The sequence below is a fragment of the Cynara cardunculus genome (genome assembly GCF_001531365.2).
Source record: "Cynara cardunculus var. scolymus isolate 2C chromosome LG 2, CcrdV1, whole genome shotgun sequence".
Taxonomy (NCBI): domain Eukaryota; kingdom Viridiplantae; phylum Streptophyta; class Magnoliopsida; order Asterales; family Asteraceae; genus Cynara; species Cynara cardunculus.
The window spans coordinates 9,634,378-9,652,364 of record NC_037529.1 but is presented as its reverse complement, the minus strand read 5'-3'; the positions used below and the strand labels follow the sequence as shown (position 1 = coordinate 9,652,364).

Below are 17,987 nucleotides of genomic sequence, written 5' to 3'. Positions count from 1 at the left end.
TTTCTCAAAATCACATAAAGTCGTATTATAACATCGACTGAGATAAAGAATAAAATAAAATATTAAAATCACGATTTATCTCGTTGTATTGCGCGAATACGCTTCTAGTAATTTTAAATATGTAATCGACAAACCGCGACACCACCCCCATCCCCTGAAAGGAACGTAGGAAAACGATTTGTCTGATTCCTTAGGTTGATCTCTAAACCAATGCTTAACTATGTAAACAAACTTTCCTTGAAAACGAAAAAGAGAAAATTACATTTTTAGTCCCTAAAGTTTATTAAAAGTTCCTATTTTCATCCATGTGTTTTTTAAATTAAGATTTTCATCCTTATAATTTTCAATTCTTTAGTGTTTTAGTTCTTATAGTCTATAATTTATTGTCGTTTTTATCTTTGTGTTTTATAATTCATTTTTATTTTTTTCTATCATAAACAATGTTCGAAAAAACTAGCCGCAACAGCCGAATTTAGGGGGTTCCAATGGGTACCCATGCAACCATAAAAAAAAAAGTTTAGATATAGAGTGATTTTGTTCTATGGTCCTTAAGGCCGTTGCAGTTTTGTTTGGTTTATCTGCTACGGTGCAACCACAAAAATATCCTCCGGGATCCATCTCTGCATGGCGTGTCATGATTCAAGACTTGTGTCTCACGTTACGTTATGTTTAAGGCACGCCACGGCATAATGTGTGATTTCTGATGTTTGATTGTACTATCTTTTTAATGTCTTATTTGTTAATTTTTAATATATAACTTAATTTAAATTGCTTAATATCATTTATTTATTGAGTAATAGTAGAAAACTTACGTTTTCGTGTATAATTTTATATATGATATAGAGATTTTTCGTTATAAACCACTCCTTGAAAAACGTTGTGACCACGTCATGACTTCCAAAACTTGTGGCTTGACTTTGCCGTCACATCATGTCTCACATTATTTAGAACCTTATTCATAACTAAAGATAGAAATTAGCTTCGGAGACGAATTTAACAATAAATTACAAACCATATAAATGAAAACCACAACATTGAAACCACATGGACTAAATTAGCAATTTGTAACAAACCGTAGGGACAGAAAACGTAATTTATCAAAAAAACCCATGTAAAGGAATCTCATATTTTTACTTTACACCTCAATTTATATCTGTATATAATATTTTATCCCTGTACTTCTATGTGTCCTATTTACACCCCCAAACTTCAATTTTTTATCTTAAGAAAAACTTAACAATGTAAACAAACTTCAAATATTTTCACTTTACACTTTAATCTATATTTGTATTTTACATTTTATCCCTATACTTTTAAGTATTGTCTCACATCCCCAAATTTCAAAAAAAAAATGTTGTAAATGATAATTTGACATCGTAAAATTGAATAAATTTTAGAGAATTAGAAATTATAAACTATTTACAAAGACATAATTACAGTATACCAAAAACGAGTATATAAATGGTATAACTTTAAACTTTTAAGAAAAGAGATGTAAAAAATGAGGTAATACATCGCATAAAAACATAATAGTTAAATACGAGGGCCATCACGACAATGTTATGTGATAAGAAAGTCCTGTTAGAACTGAAGAAAAACTATACGTGATAATCATCAGACTAAGGGGCCGTTTACCAAACGCTTACCCGGATAAACGCTTATCAGGTAACATTACCTCACTGGATGAATATGATAAGAATCAAGAATCTTATCCGGTAAAAGCAAAACAAAGACCAATAGTCTTATCTGGTAAGTAAGGACGATAACTCTTACCACGGTAAGTACTTACCGTGTAAATTGTTGCATAATGATGTCGTTTTGGTGGACTACATCTTACCCGATAAGTAAAATAATAAGGTTAAGTTTTACCGGTAAGAACTTAACAGGTAAGTTTTTGGTAAACGGCCCCTAACTTTGTTGTATGAATAAGAGTTTCGGATAATAAAGAAAGCTCATAAGAATAAGAGTTTTAGTTCATAGATCAACGAGACCATTTTGAAAGTATAGGGGTCTTTATTGGCAATATGGATAAGGATAGGGTCCTAAGTGTAAAATATGTTTTGATTTCAAACTGCAGTCAATACTTCTGGACCCACACCTGCATTCACACGGTTGTATAGAAGTTCGGGTTTCTTCGATATTTGTGCCTGCCCTTTGCGACCCACTCTGTATATATAAATATAGATCCATCGATTGATCAATACACACACCTTCAGATTTAAACAACGATCACTTTTGAACAGTCGATTTGAGATCTTTCTGAATCGTACATCCTGATCATGGCCGAAAACGATGGTGCTGTTACTACTGAACGGGAGGTGGTACGTAAAACGTTCGTCTTTTCTGATGTTTAATTGTGTGGTTGATTTGATTTGGTTTTAATTTTAGGCTTCGATGTTGTTTTAATTGGTTTCTTGTGCAAGAAGATATAACTTGTTGCTGCTTTCGAACTGATTACTGATTACTGCAGTTTGTGATTAGTAATTGAAAAAGTGATGAGAGATTAGTTCGATTCTACAGTTTTGATCCTCTAAAAAGTCGCCAATAAACCTAAATAACGAGGACGATATCGATTTTTATTAATATGTAAATTATTTATCTTAATCACAAATATTTTTTGATAGTAATTGAGCCACCAATTTGAAATATATTCCTTTCCGAAATGAATCAATGATGATGCTATGTGTCTAATATAATCCGATCGCATGCTTGCTGAAGATTGGATTTCATCAGCAGTTTCATTTGGATCTGAATTCTTTGAAGAGGTGGGATGGCATACCTGCGGACATAGATGTATAATTATTAATTTTTATGAATTTTTAGACCCTAATGATTTTGATGAAGATCCTTAGTGTGTTAGAAACTGTAATTCTAGTGAGATTGATCCTACAATAAATTGCTAGGATAGGGAAATAGACTACTTATATATGAATGCAAGATGGTTTAGTGCTAATCTCCATGAAAATATTTACAAGAAGAAAGAAAAGATTTAGAGAGAACAACAAATTGATTAATTGACTATTACAGAGCTAACTAGCAACAACCTCGTTGCTATCAATCACTAATTCTTCATTGGGTTATTTCGGATATTACAGTAGAGACTTGCATACAAGTACATGAGTCAGGCAGAAGATCTAGTAGATGTTTGAGTACCAGCCTTTTTTCATGCTTTTCCCCGAGGTCCGGAGAAAGCTGAAATCAATAGGATTTCCGTAATCCTCCCTCAGGAAGAGCGTGAAATTCTTTAACGTACGAGCTAAATTGGCTATTTAGGAGAATAACCTTCTGACATATTTTTGTTAATGCATGGCATTTGACAGATTTTGACGCATTCTTGTATCAGGAAGAGACATTCTTTGTTAGGCAAAAGCATTCTTAAACCAATCAGAAGGTCGTTCATTTAAAAATAATCTGTTAAAAGGTTATCCTCCTAAATAACCCTTCATTAATTAGACAATCCCATACACACACTTGGCCTCTATTATGCCCACACATATGGTGAAAATAGGATATCAGCAGTGCTGAGAAGAAATATAGCCATGCATGAAATGATGAAATTATGTGTTTGAGTGACTGGAAACACGTTTCTTGATAACAAGACTAATAGGATCATATGGGAATTGAATCGATATTGGTTTCTTCTTTTGTTTACTAAAGGTTCAGAGCGAAGAAGAGACTTTGAAGTACCTGCAATTTGTGCAAGTGGCATTGCTCCATGCAGTTCTTTAYGCATCAAGGGTCTATGGTTTTGCTAAGCAAAACTCTGGCCCCCTCAAACCTGGYGTGGAGACAATTGAGGGTGCTCTCAAGACTGTTGTGGCCCCKGCATATGATAAGTTCCATGGTGTCCCTGTTGAGGTCCTCAAGTTTGTTGATCGTAAGGTTAGTTCTTCTACGTTTTATTATGGTAGTCTCATTGATACTTAATCCATGAGATTGTTTTAGTCATTGGTATTGATGGAATATTGAATTTTGCTACTTTCTTGTTGCCTGGTGCTGCTTGTTAAAAAAATATATATAATATTTATGAACGGCAAAACTCACACACTTCTCACCACTAATCTCACCTCTAATCAGGCTTGAACCTTGACCTCAAGGGAGGTTAGAATCTACTAGTAACCTGGATACCATTGGGCCATTTGGCCTAACCAATGCATGTGGTTCATGAAAAGCASCCTCTCCATATGAACCGTACAAATTCTAGGCTATCCTAAAAGGGTTSGATAACGCAGCACCTAGGGAAAAATCAAACTTGAGACCTCATGCCATATTGGACACATTGTCTTTAGAGATTAGCTGCTAGGCCAGCCCTTTGGTGTTTTCTTTCTCTATTACATCCTAAAGTTTTTGTCACAAACAAAAGTTCAGCATCTTTAAAAAGGTACACACCTGTTTTAAGAAAAGAAGTGCACACACTATTCACCTTTTGATGGAAAATGTGTTTAAAAGCTGTTGGAATTCGAATTTATTTGTTTGGAGATCAAGAAATGATTTGACATCATTCATTTAGGTGGCTTTTCTTGCGATGATTATTATTATATCAGCTGCTTGATTTATTTCTGCAATACACCTTTTCTATGTTAATTGAATGGCAGAAGTTCTAATCTAAAAATGATATCAACCAAGTATTTTAGTTTTTATTGAATTCTTTCGTTGTTGATACACAACCTTTTCTAAGAGATTATATGATATCGTCTGAACTCTAGAAAAAACTTAAACATATTCCTCAAGTGATGAGTATCGAATTTGAGATGCTGATCCTCTTGTGACATGATTGCAGGTTGATGAATCTGTCACCAAATTCGACGGTCGGGTACCCCCTTTTGTGAAGCAGGTATCAACTAAAACCAAAAGCCTGTCGAACTCTGGTGTGGTGGAAACTGCATCTGGGCTTGCAAAAAGTGCGTACACGAAGCTAGAACCGACTGCCAAAGGACTGTATACAAARTACGAACCGGTGGCTGAGCAATATGCTGCTTCGGCTTGGCACTCACTTAACCAACTCCCACTCTTCCCTAAGGTGGCYAAGGTGGTTGTACCAACAGCTGCTTACTGTTCTGGAAAGTACAACCAAACAGTGCAGCAAACAGCAGAGAAAGGATACAAAGTTTCTTCATACCTACCATTGGTGCCTACTGAAAGGATTGCTAAGGTGTTCAACTCGGCTGAACCACAATCAGAAGCGGTGGCTCCCAGTGGAGGGGATGCAGCCATGGTGGCTCATTGATGGTTGGTTTATGATGAAAGATGGAAATATTTGTTTTGCATTTATGTCTTGGAAGTCGTATGACATTTTTATGAAAGTTTGTTATGTTGAAATGGATCCTCTTGTGATATGTACAGTTTAAGGTTTGATAATATGGTGTGATTAATTTATGTGGATGAACATTTTTAGAACCATAAAGCTACTACATAATATTATCAAATTTGATTCGATTGTAAGGGGTCGTTTATTAAACGTAATCAGGGTAAGTGTTTACCAAGTCACATTACCTTACCGGATGAATACAATAAGCACCAAAAATCTTATCCGGTAGGAGCTAGCCAAGGACCGAGAGATAAATGAGGACGATGACTCTTGCCATTGTCAGCACTTACCGGTAAATTGTTGCATACAATGCCGTTTTGATGAACTAAAATATTATCCGATAAGTAAGTGATACAATTGAATTATACCGACAATTACTTAGTTTGATAAACAAACCTAAGTCTCAGAAAAGTCCCCCTTTTGGTCCCCTGCAGAAACACCAGCGAAATCACCCCCGGCGGAGAGAGGGGGTTGACCTGCCACGGCTAATTCATAGCTAACGAGATCCCTCAAGGTTTCTATTTGTATTTTATAGTAACCTTGGTTCATAATTAATGTGGGGTGTTTGGGATTGCTTATAAAAACAATTTATTGACTTATTCCGGTGTGACACCGGTAATAAGCACTTTTGAGTGTTTGGATAAACAACTTATACCGGTGCCAAACCGGTAATAAGGAGTTTTTGAAGAAGTTAAACCCTTCTGACTTATAATAAGTTAATAAGTGTTTTTGTAGAAAAGCATAAGTTGTTTCAGATAAGCAATCCCAAACACCCCGTAATGTTATGATGAAGTTAATTTAAATACTTTGAATATATAATATAATGATTAAATATTATTAAGTATTAAATATTATGAATTAATATTCACTATTAAATATTAAATACTAGGGGATACTAAATGCTAATTGTTAATTATTAATTATTTCTAATTAATGAATTATTAAATGTTAATTACTAGAGAGTTGAAATAAATATTGAATTACTATTATTTGAACTCAACTCAACCCGTTAAACCCGATATCATTTTATTTTTTGGATTTAATATGATGGTTGAATTTATATTAATATATATATTAGACAATTATATTATCACATTAACTCTTCATATATACATATTTTCAATCTACTCTATATTTTTATGTAACTCTTGTATGTTCAGTAATTGTTAACATATATATGTAACTGAAAAAATTAACTGAATGTGATATACGTAACAAGTATGGATAAGTTGTATAAAATGGTTGATGATGAAAAAAAAATTATGAAAAAAATAGCATATTCAATAATAGAAGAATATTTTAATATAACAAATATCAACCTGACCAATCTATTACAGTTTGGTTTAGTTTGAATTAAGTTAAGATTTTTCAAATAACAAACATAGAATAAATTGGGTTATTTAAATCTTTTCAAACCCGGATCAACCCAACCCGTTACCACCCTATTCATAAGTGTGTAGGTGACTCCACTTTGCGGAGGAAGAGGACAGCAGGAGCACACGTGGCCATGGGGAATCCATCATCATCTTCATTTCCCTTCAAATTGGCCTTCATCCTCTCATTCTCTCTCACTGCTTCTTCTTCTTCCTCTTCTTCCTATTCCTCTCCCACGCCCCCCAAATCCCATTATCATTACCTCTCACTTCGCAAATTTAACTCCAAGAAAGCCTCCACCGCACCACCCACCGCCTCCGCCGGAGACATACTCTCACTCCTTGGAACACCTCAACAAGCTTCCTCAGTCAACCCCAAGGTTGCCGCTGAACTCCGATCCTGCTTCAAGTTCCTTGTTCCTTTTAATTCTACTACTAGTTCCCCTTCCAATTTAGGAAATCGGCCTAGTAAATCCTCAATCGATTCGGAAATTCGGTTCCCGCGGCGGTCGCTGAATTCGAAATGCCGTTCTGACTCTTGGAGCGATAAGGATGAGCTCGTGTGGTCACCGCCGGCACCTGTATTGGAGATCGCTCGACTTGCTTTTGATTCTGGTGGTGATCCAGGGTGTATTCAACGTACCCTTGATCCCACGATGATCGATGTCAGTTTTCTATTCCCTTATTTAGAATTTTTATGCTATTAATACGCTATGGTTAATCGTGATCATTTTCCGTATTCACATTTGTAATAATCTTATCAACTTTTGGGAGGAAATTTGGTAAGCTTAGCGAACTGTGTAGCAGGTTATTACTGCTACAAATTTGGAAAATTTTCCGTAAAGCCGATAGCATCATATTCCTATCAATCATCAATCCAATGGAAGAAAGATTTGGTCCCCTTGATTCTTGGAGAAAACCATGGATTGAATTTAATTCTAACTATAAGTTGTAATTCGATTTGTTCTTATTTTTAATCAACTGTTACATTAAAAAATTGTAGATACATCTGCTGACATAAATCTTTGAAACGTAGACTTTAGCTTCAGAATCATAGATGGCAGATCGTGGGGCATCGTTTTTGTTTCTTCTTGAAGACTGAGGATTGAACTCTCTTTATGTAATATGTAGGGTGTAAAGGTCTCCGTAGCCCCAACACTCGAAAAGGGTGCTTCCAAGGTTTCATTGCTTAGTGAATCACTTGCCGAGAAATTTTCGGTGTATGCAGTTTTTACTCTAATATGTTACACTGAAAATAAAAAACAACTTGAGTAGAATTCTAGATCACGCGAAGGGAAGAAGTACAAAGTAGACTGTTAAAAATCATACTGCTGGTTATTGTTCTACACAAAAAAAGGGTAGGCGCCACCCTCTTGAACGCTCCCACCACACTAGTCTCACGGTCATCATGGGGGAGGAAGATCGCATTCTCCCTAATGGCAGGTCATATCAGCGGGGATATTATTCTATACAAGGAACAGTAGAGGGTATCACTAAAGAGTAGCTAACATAGACAGGAAAAATGATCCTTAGGTATGGAACGTAGTTTGTGTATTTTATGCAAGCGTTTCTAATTTTCAGACAGTTCAATGAACCTTGAAGATGATAGGCAGATAAAATAGCTCATAGAATAGTGAAGAGGCTTGTATGTAGGTTCATATGATAGCATTGAAGGTTCACATTAGAACCGATCCCTCCACATCACTGCAAAAGGTTATTAGATGGAAGAAATATGTTGCTTCTTCTCAGTAACTCTTTTTTGGATTCTACTATGGATGTGATTTATTGAATGTTGGTAATGAAAGCTTCTTTTAACAATGTCACAGATACCTGATGTTCAAGGATCAAACAAAAATCGATGTCAACTTACAAGAACTCCTTATGGAAGACGCTTTATAAACGAGGTTTGCATCATATAAGTGCCTAGTTGAGAGCTCAAGTATATGAACTCTGGTAATCTTCTTATTGTTATTTTTATTTTGGTTGATTTTATTGTTACATTAACATCTTACAGGAATTGAATTCATACATGGAATTTTTGTTCAAACTTATTGCTGCCCGTGGTCCCAAAGTTGGGTTGCATGTATCATTAGATCGATATGATTTCTTTCATGGTCATCTTTTCATTGCCGCGGATGGAAGAGTTGGCATTTTGTAAGTTGATAGCATCCACTATTGTTAAATAGAGTAAAGAAGCCATAGTATCATAAAATTGAGTTTGTGAAGATGTGAAACAAAAGAGGGCACGCATCATGGTTCTATTTTCTTCAGCCTCCATAAGTGTTCCACCAAGTTTAATGTTTGTTTTCTGGTTTTCTTTTGTACCATAACTGGAATGCTATCTAGATATACTATCATGTATCTTCAGCCTTTGATCATCAAGATTTCACATATTGGCAGGTTTCATGCTAAAGAATACCCAGCATATGATAAAGAAGTGTTCCCATATAACATGGGATATTGCCAAGCAGGTAGGTATACACTTGAATTTCTACAGTGTTACATTCTTTTTACCCTTCAATGCTTTATGGAGGCCAGGTCGGAGTAATCTTAATTCTCTAGAGTTCATGAACTAGGACAAAGAAAGCAGCCCATGTGTATGCAAGCAGGGTAAAGATGCTTGCAGAAACTCTCTTGAATGCAGCCATATTAATTTCCTTGTTTGGAATACTTTTAATATATAAAGATGAGGTAGTTTTCAGCTAGCCAATTGTTATTTTGGTGCTTTTTGTTTCAGGTTCTAATGTGACATATGATGATTCGATGAATCTGCGGAACATTTTGTGGTTAGCTCCTTTGCCGAGTAATTCCAGCGGTTGGTCTGCACCTGGTATCTCATTTAACCAATCAATCTAATTGAGTGACAACACTTGGCTTTATCTTTGTGAATTGAAACTGCTGCTTTTGGTGATTAGTGGACACTTCTGAATCTTATCAGAATTTTCCCACTGTACATTCTTGAACTTGAATTTTCATGCATGTAGTGTTGTTTTTTTATATGAAACAACTACTTGCCCAACTATGTGATGGAAACGAACTGAGATGATGCAAGGGTTCATTCACTAAATTTTATCCAAGAACTTGATTTGATATGCACCTATAATACCCATTATATGCACTCGATTATTTGGTGGCAGGAAGTGAGTTGCTGCTGTTTGAAGCATACAACCACAACCTAGTGTCTCAAATAGATATAGCACTGCTACTTATATGACAATGTCTATGAGCAATAACCTAGCATTTAGACTTTACCATGCCAGCATAGTTAAAAGTGCACGTCTTTCTACTATGAATTTGGAAGAGGTGATACTTGGTAAACAATTTGACATATTCTCTCCCTCCCATGAATGCACTGCACATACCTTTATGAATTGGTTCAGAGCAATTTCTATATCCATAAAAACATGGTACTTTAGTTTATAGAGTGACATGTTCTAACTCATCCCTTATTCTGGACTAGTGCTAAATTCCTTGTGTTGGAAAATAGCATCTTGCTTTATTTATTTCCTACAAATAGGGAGTGATGTTGTTAAGTTAATTTACGTCCTTGCATTGGAAGAAGTGGATGCTCCTGAGTTACTTATCAAGTATCTACGAGAATTATACAGTTTGGAAGGAAGACTTGAGCCGTGTGTGTCTGACTGACTTGATTATTATGTTAATTTGGTAGGGGTGCTAGTGGTATTGGATGCGCATCCAGGAGGAATCATCTATCGAGATATAATACCTGAATATGTAGATTATGTCAGAACGATATATGAAGGTTCCATCCTTACATTATTCATGATTGACTTTGACCATCTAAAACTAGTAATAAATTTCTGAATGATGGAAGTTTGTTTTTTTTTTCTTTTGGCAGATGATTTTGGTGATAACGTAGTTGATGTCAACTACCTAAATGCAGAGGCTGACTATCAGATATTCATTTGCTAATACTTGACCCATTGCAGGTATGATTTTTCAGAAAACATTTAGTCCCTCCTGATGATGTGTTGGATATTGAAGATGAGGGCCCAGAATTAAGAAACAAACTATTATTACCTTGACCACCTGATGGAAAGGCTTTGGTTGTATTGCAACTGAGAAACAACATAGGTTTGGAAAAGGAGACTTTATGAGCTTTGTGCCTTAAATAACAATTTCCAATCAGATTCTTAAGGAAAGAATGTTGTAACTGGAAAAAGAAACATACCACATGAAGGTGTCTTTCAATTTCATTGCTCCAAGATCCTTTCTGCAAACATCAGCTATTGGATCATGCTTTTGGCGCTTAAAACCAGACTAACCCCGTATATTTCATTCACAAGTAGGTCTTTATTTCCGAAAAGACCCCCATGAGAATATTGAAGGAAAAAAAGACTATTTTATCCTTGTTTCGGAAAATGGGTAAATGTAAAATCCCGTCATAATAATGTTGGAAAGAGAGATACAAGATCTCATCTTAATTTGACTGAATGAAGATTATCCTTCGGAATTGTGTCTACATTCGCTACTACAACTTTCAAGATTCTTTTTTCTTGTGTGAAATAAGAAAAAGAGTTGTATTTTGTTGCAAAACACTTACCCAGTGAGAATTGTTATCAGGTAATAAGATGTTATGTAGGGATGTATGTGGGTTGGGTTGGGTTGAGCGGTTTATAACATTTTTACAATCCAAACCAATTATGGCGGTTTAGAAAAATTTCAACCCAACCCAACTCATTCAAAAGTATAACCCAACCTTTGTGAGTTGAGTTGGGTTGACGAGTTAGTAATTACATAAATTTAACGAATGAAATAATTCATAAAACTTAAGTTTATAGACCATATTATAAAGCGTTCTATCTAAAAATGTTACAATAGGTTTATAAGACGTTTTTTGATGTTTCAACAAGTGTTTTAGAATGATCTTTAAATAAAATGTCGTATTAGTTATTTTATAGAAACATTTAGAGAAGTGTCCCGTAAACTCATCTATTTATAGACCTATGTTCATACGACACTTTTTTAAGTCGTGTAGTATAAAATAACTTCCACGACACTTTAACATAGAATTTGTTGAGACGTCCAAAATCATCTTATAAACATATTACAACTCTTTTAAATGAGACATTTTTCTTGTTTCGTCTTATAAAGTATCATATTGTGACGCTTAGACATTTTAGGCATCCTATAAGATTTAATGTTGTAGCGAAATACTATAATTAAGCATTTTTTTTCACTAAAGTACAACATAAAATGACGAGGTATTTAGATTGATTAATTCATCAACCAAATATCTATCAATATCGTTCATATTCTCCGACATATCAATTTGTTGTTGCTGAATTTTTTCTTATTAACTAGATTACTTGTCATCATTCTTTGATCGTGAATCTTTTTTGGTAATTTATACATTTAGCCAAAATGAAATATAAACATAATATCAATAAAAATTATAAAATATTGATATATTATTAATATATATATATATATATATATATATATATATACACATATATAGATAATAACATATATATAAATATAATTTTTATATAAAATTATATATGAGCGGTGGGTTGGTCGGGTTGAACTTGGCCGAATCCAATTTCAACCATCCTAATTGGTGGGTTAGTAGTTAGGTTATGTGAATGCAGTAAGATTATTAAATATATGTGTTTTAGTGTATTTCGGAATGACACAAATACATAGAAACATATGGATATGACTGACGTTGGTTTCAAATGACACAAACAGCAAAATACAAATTGGAAATTTAACAAAAAACTTCCATTGCCGGGAATCGAACCCGGGTCTCCTGGGTGAAAGCCAGATATCCTAACCGCTGGACGACAATGGAGGGACGTTTATGAATGCCACCCAATACCTTCTTATAGACTTTACTGAATTTCAAGTTACAGAAATTACGTCTTTCGTCCCTGTGGTCTTGAAACTTCGATATTCATCCCTATGGTTTGCAATTCATTTCTATTTTTGTTCTTAAGGCCAAAACACTACTTTTAAGTATGAAAGACTAAGATAATATTTAAAATTTAAACCATGAGGACGAAAAAAGCAATAAATTTTAAATCATAAGGATGAAAAAGGTAATGAATAATAAACTACAGGGATGAAAATTATAATTTCAAAACTCATAAGGATGAAAATAGAAATTTTCAAGAAATCAGATTATTGAAATTATTAAAGGATAATGAAAATGATTTAGGTCATACAAGTATGACAATTATAACTTAATTTATGGGGTGTTTGATCCATTTTAAGGAATAAAAATGAAAGTGAATACGTATATAAATGAAAAATGGGTGTATTATTGTCTTATATTTCATTACATTGCTTGACATTGCTGATGTTTGTTTGGTCATAAAAAACCAATACTGGTTAGGAAAAAAAAGTTCAAACCCTAACACACCAGCTCCCATCTCTCAGGTTTGCAACTTTTACCCATAAAAAAATTACGTCAATCTTCAAATCTTGAATCCATAAGAACATTTGGCTTCTTTTACTTAAAAAAGTACTTCAAATCGAGAAAAGAAGTGGCGTTTATATGTTTTTCAAATCATACAGAAAATCGAGAAAAAAAAAGAGTGGCGAGATAGATTAAAGAAATATAAACTTTTGACGGATAGTTACTAATAGTAATTATATAATAAATAATAATAAATTATAGGTTATCTATTTAATTAATTAATTAAAATTATTGTTATTATTCAAATATAACAATTTTAATAATATTTTTTATAAGTTATATAAGATTAAAGATATATTTCTTATGTTTTATATATAACTAATACTTAATAAATGGTTTTAAAATAATTTTTTTTGAAAATTATTAATCAAAGACCATACGATTGACAAACTCTGTTTTTGTTTTCTTTCATGTAACGGGTATTTATTTCATTAATTTTTTCTAGAACTTGTATTTGTTTACACAAATCCACATATATAATTATGTATAATTAATAATTAAATTGAAGCTGTATTAATTAACAAATTATAGTATTTAATTTTTTTTATTATTTAGTTTGTATTAATTAACATATTATATTATTAGTATTTTGTATTTTTTTTGCATGGACTGTATGTTGTCTTTCCAATCACTGTGGTTTTATTGTGTTTTCTACAACTGTTCGTCTAACTAACATGATGGTATATATGTTCTATATCATGTATAATGTATTTTCTATATGTATAATGTGTTATGTATGTTATTTTGTATCTTTTCTGTTTTTCTGTTTTCTATATTATTTTCAGTTTTCTGTATTATTTTTCTGTTTTATGTGGATTTGGAAGATGAAAGTGATAGTGATTATGGATACGATTGTGGAGCTATACAACTTGATCATGCTACGGGGAACTATAAATTGTAGATTGATATGTTTTTAGATTTATAACTAGTATTTTATGAATCTATGACGTTTAAAGTTTGGTATGGAATTATGTTATGCTTACTTTTAGTATTTATGAATTTTATTTGTTTTACGCCTTGAGGCTTACGCCTCGGACCACCTCGAGGCTTACGCCTCAGGGCGTGGAAGAAAACGCCTCGAGTCCCGATTCCGCTTTTTAAAACCTTGGATGTGCGTCCTCATTTCCGGGCAATGATTGCACTCTATCATCTTATCAGTTCCCAAAATAACTCTCCACTCCCAAGACCTGAGTTCTGGTGACTAGAGGGCGTGTAAGAGTGTTGGAGCTGAGGATCTCACTTCCAATGCAGGGTGCTAGACAAAGAGTAACTACCAAGAAGACTCCCACAACCGATTCAATGAACATGAATGAGCTGATACTCCTGACAGAAGTTGGATGATGATAAAAAGGAAATCCCTGGAGGAGGTGGTGCCACTACTGGTGGCCTGACTTGCATCTAGTGTCAGTGCGATGATAATGCAAAAGGAAAGAAGCAAGTTGGCGGCTCTACATACAAACCAGGATGATCACTTGAAATGGGAGCTGACCTGTTTTGATCAGGTGAAACGTGCAAAATCTGTTCATGCTAATCCACTAGGCAGGCAGAGGAGCAGGATGAGCATGTCTGGAGCACCAGTGGTTGTGGTYAGCCCTGTACAGTACTACAGATTTACCTCCGGCCAGWGAGTCTCTGTTAGATAACATTGGCTTCTGGTTGAGATCTTAAATTACACAGGCTGGTGTGTGGCTGGCAACAACCTCTTGCTGTTGATGGCTGGGAAGCATACTACTGCTGTCGGATGAACAGCAGTAGTAGGGCTTCTGTAGGAGGCAAAATCGTTTAGAGGGACTAGTGTTTAGCTATGATACCATGTTTTGGTTATGATTGAATTATTAGAACTCAGGAGAATCCTTAATAAATGAAATAATGATACACACCTGAATTCTTGTATAACATAACTTAAAAACCTAACAAAAAATAATGTATACTAACACTTACTTATACCAGAAGCTGACAATGTCCACCGAAGAGGATTATCATCCATGGCTTCGCTAAGTAGCAGGAAAGAGCTTTTGAAAGGTGATGGAGATCACATATCCAGGAAGGAAGTAATTTTTTTTTTAATCTTTTTGGGATTAAGTTAGGTTTTAATTGGGCAAGAAGATATGCATATTTCTCCATACTTGGTGATATTGATTATCCAGGATTACTTTGTTATATTTTATTTCTCATCCTGGAAGTTTTAGCCTTCTAGTCTTCAATGTAATGGTGTTGTAATTCCCCAAGGTTTTGATCATCGAATGACTGAATAGTTTGTTAATTTGTTTGTCGAGTGAACCAACCTGGGTATGAAACCATCGGATTTAGAGATATAGATCGTTTTGTGAGCCAAAGGAAGTATGGTATGTGAACTTCAAGAGAACCTACAGCTTTGAGGTGGGACTTGTTGGGATCCTAGTTGATTTTTAGTTTCCTCATTTTCTAACCCTAGTCATGTCTTACATGATCGTAAGGTAGTAATATGGATAAAAACTTCCGAGGAGGAATAAAAATCCCCTTGTGGCCACGGAGGTTCAAATGCGGTGACTCCGGGCTATCTGCAAAGCAGGTGGTCGCCCTGGGATTAGTCGGCTCGCATAACTGATTGGATATCCAAGTTAATTAAAAAAAAAAAAAAACTTGCTCAAGAAGCACAGTGGTTCAACTTTAACCAAGTTGATTCTAGTTTTTAATCTATGCGATCTTAAGTAGAACTTGGTTTGGTTCCATTTTTCTTCTAATCTTCCTTTCCCAATTGTTGTTGGGTGTAAACGTCATAGGTAATATCGCATTGTCTTGGTGGATTATCATAGGTGTGACTGGAATATGACTTGTGGTTGTCATGACTCATGAGCTGCTACCCAGATATGCCTGTGCATAATTCAAATTTTATTTGGGACAGAGACTGTTAACAAAATGTTCTTTTTTTGATGGTGAATTAGGTAGTGTAATGAAGAACAGTTGGGGTGAAATGTAACTGTATATGGCAGGTGTTATTGAAAGTTCTGTTGAATTCTAATCATGTTTTCTAGTTGTGTTTGTAGTTACCATATCTAACTCAGATCAAATTTTAGTCTCTTTCTTTCCACTTCTTTTATGCCCACCTGGGAGCTTGGCTTTTCATGGATAAAGATGACGTGGCTTGTATGAGCTTGTGTTTTGGCTTCTAGATCTTSTTTACGTAACTATTAATATATTCTGATTGCTTTGTCAAAAGTTTGTTTATGAGCAGCTTGCTTGGCAACTCTCTTTTTTCCAGGATGATGCARTCTTTAGGGAGTGAAGCAACAAAGTCAGAAGACGCCTTTATGCTGCTTCAAGAAACTCAAGAATCTGTTAGGCTTTCATTTTTGAACTGTTTGCTTGATTTTGCTGGTATGGACACGATTACTTGCTGCCTGTTATTCACTTGTATTCTGTTAACTTATGATCCATCCCTATGATGCACATAATTAGGTCATCTGGAGCAGATTGGAAGCAAGCTCAGTCAGAATAGATCATATAAAGAAAGCCCATCCTTCCAAAATGGATATCCTCTTGATCTAGAAGAAAATTCATTTGATCCTCTCCCTGGAAGTATAANTCAGAATAGATCATATAAAGAAAGCCCATCCTTCCAAAATGGATATCCTCTTGATCTAGAAGAAAATTCATTTGATCCTCTCCCTGGAAGTATAACTCATCCACACCAACAGCTGTTGATGGTCTTGAGTAACCTTGGATTTTGCAAGGATGATCTTTCTCATGAAATGCAAACACATCTGGATGCAGTCCAGGTACATTTGTGTAGATGCTCTTTCATCCTTTTCATGCAATTAATATCTGGGGTAATTGTTGTATAGTACTGTCCCACAGAGTTCATAAGGTTTTGATAGAGCAGAACATGTGGTTCAATACAAGCGTTTGACTATTAAAACAACCCTCAATGATAAAGTTTTTTGTTATTTTTTTTGGGGAGGGTCTTTGGACCAAAATCATTTCAGATGATGACTGTGAGAAGTAGGTAATTCTAGTTTTAGTTTTACCAAAGAGGGAAATATTGCAATGAATATGGGACATCCCAATTGTTGCATGTTAAATGGTAGTCACTAGACTCACTATAGTAGTCCGTCAGGCTGCTCTTAACATAATCCACAACTCAATTAGGCTGATAGCTATACTCCATGGACAAAACATATTTTTGTCAATGTGGTTTTTTGAATGTGAAAAATTAAGTCACATTAATATGGTTTAGTTTCCTTAACAATGTTACCATCACCATTATTCTTCATCAAAGAAATGGCAGACTTGCTGGCTGAACATTTTGTGGCAGTGTGCTTTCTGTTGGACAAGCTCATGTGTGCATGATATGCTATTTTTCGTATGTCCAAATGTTCTATTCTCTCTCTATGCCATCTTTGTAAAGCACTTTATACTCACAATTTTATCAGCTTCGAGGAACCATTTAATCTATTAGGTGGTGGTAGCTTATGTTTTTGACTTTTTTTATCGAACAAATTTTGAGTTGTTTAACATTTTCCAAKCGTCATTGTTTAGCTTATTCTTGGCTATATGTGGTTGTGTCCAGTGTTGATGCTTCCAAGTTTGAATGRAGTTRTATATTTAATTCTTGTAGGGTGAAAGATGATGAGGACAATGATATGGAAGATTTGGTTAGGTCTTTCTCTGGGCTTGAAGAGAAAGTCCTTGCACAATATACKATTGCWAAGGTGTAGAACAAGATCTGTAACTCAATTCACTTGCAAGTTTTTCCTTTCACAGGATTATGCAAATAATCTCATCAAACATGTGCCTAACCTTTCTTGTTTCTGATAGTTATCAATTAATCTTGATGTTATTAGCTGTTTTGACTGTACGGCGATCCTATATGGGTTTAATC

At 34.6% G+C, this 17,987-nt stretch overlaps 3 protein-coding genes, 1 non-coding gene and 1 pseudogene across 4 annotated transcripts; 4 read left to right on the top strand and 1 right to left on the bottom strand.

The window, feature by feature from the left end:
• The first annotated feature begins 2,170 nt into the window (after positions 1-2,170).
• On the top strand, positions 2,171-5,400 carry LOC112506627 (REF/SRPP-like protein At3g05500). Its single transcript, XM_025110809.1, has 3 exons — positions 2,171-2,321; positions 3,658-3,882; positions 4,781-5,400. Exons 1-3 carry the CDS (start codon positions 2,280-2,282, stop codon positions 5,225-5,227), a joined length of 714 nt encoding a protein of 237 aa, XP_024966577.1. The 5' UTR covers positions 2,171-2,279; the 3' UTR covers positions 5,228-5,400.
• Positions 5,401-6,815: 1,415 nt separating this feature from the next.
• Positions 6,816-11,133, top strand: LOC112505882. Its single transcript, XM_025109923.1, has 7 exons — positions 6,816-7,346; positions 8,508-8,585; positions 8,696-8,835; positions 9,082-9,152; positions 9,419-9,511; positions 10,352-10,444; positions 10,541-11,133. Exons 1-7 carry the CDS (start codon positions 6,816-6,818, stop codon positions 10,612-10,614), a joined length of 1,080 nt encoding a protein of 359 aa, XP_024965691.1. The 3' UTR covers positions 10,615-11,133.
• A 1,294-nt stretch (positions 11,134-12,427) lies between these two features.
• On the bottom strand, positions 12,428-12,499 carry TRNAE-UUC. The gene has a single exon. It is a non-coding gene; the product is annotated as a tRNA-Glu (tRNA).
• A 2,039-nt stretch (positions 12,500-14,538) lies between these two features.
• Positions 14,539-17,958, top strand: LOC112505881. Its single transcript, XM_025109922.1, has 6 exons — positions 14,539-14,726; positions 14,804-14,898; positions 16,385-16,483; positions 16,565-16,604; positions 16,701-16,884; positions 17,724-17,958. Exons 1-6 carry the CDS (start codon positions 14,539-14,541, stop codon positions 17,733-17,735), a joined length of 618 nt encoding a protein of 205 aa, XP_024965690.1. The 3' UTR covers positions 17,736-17,958.
• A 17-nt stretch (positions 17,959-17,975) lies between these two features.
• LOC112505880 overlaps positions 17,976-17,987 on the top strand; it is a 2,928-nt pseudogene continuing 2,916 nt past the window's right edge.

Excerpts from the sequence above, each read along its gene's own strand:
- LOC112505882 (XM_025109923.1), top strand. The coding sequence starts at position 6,816 with ATGGGGAATCCATCATCATCTTCATTTCCCTTCAAATTGGCCTTCATC. Across the intron at positions 9,512-10,351 it reads CAGCGGTTGGTCTGCACCTG|GGGTGCTAGTGGTATTGGAT; the intron begins GTATCTCATTTA and ends TTAATTTGGTAG. Across the intron at positions 10,445-10,540 it reads TGTCAGAACGATATATGAAG|ATGATTTTGGTGATAACGTA; the intron begins GTTCCATCCTTA and ends TTCTTTTGGCAG.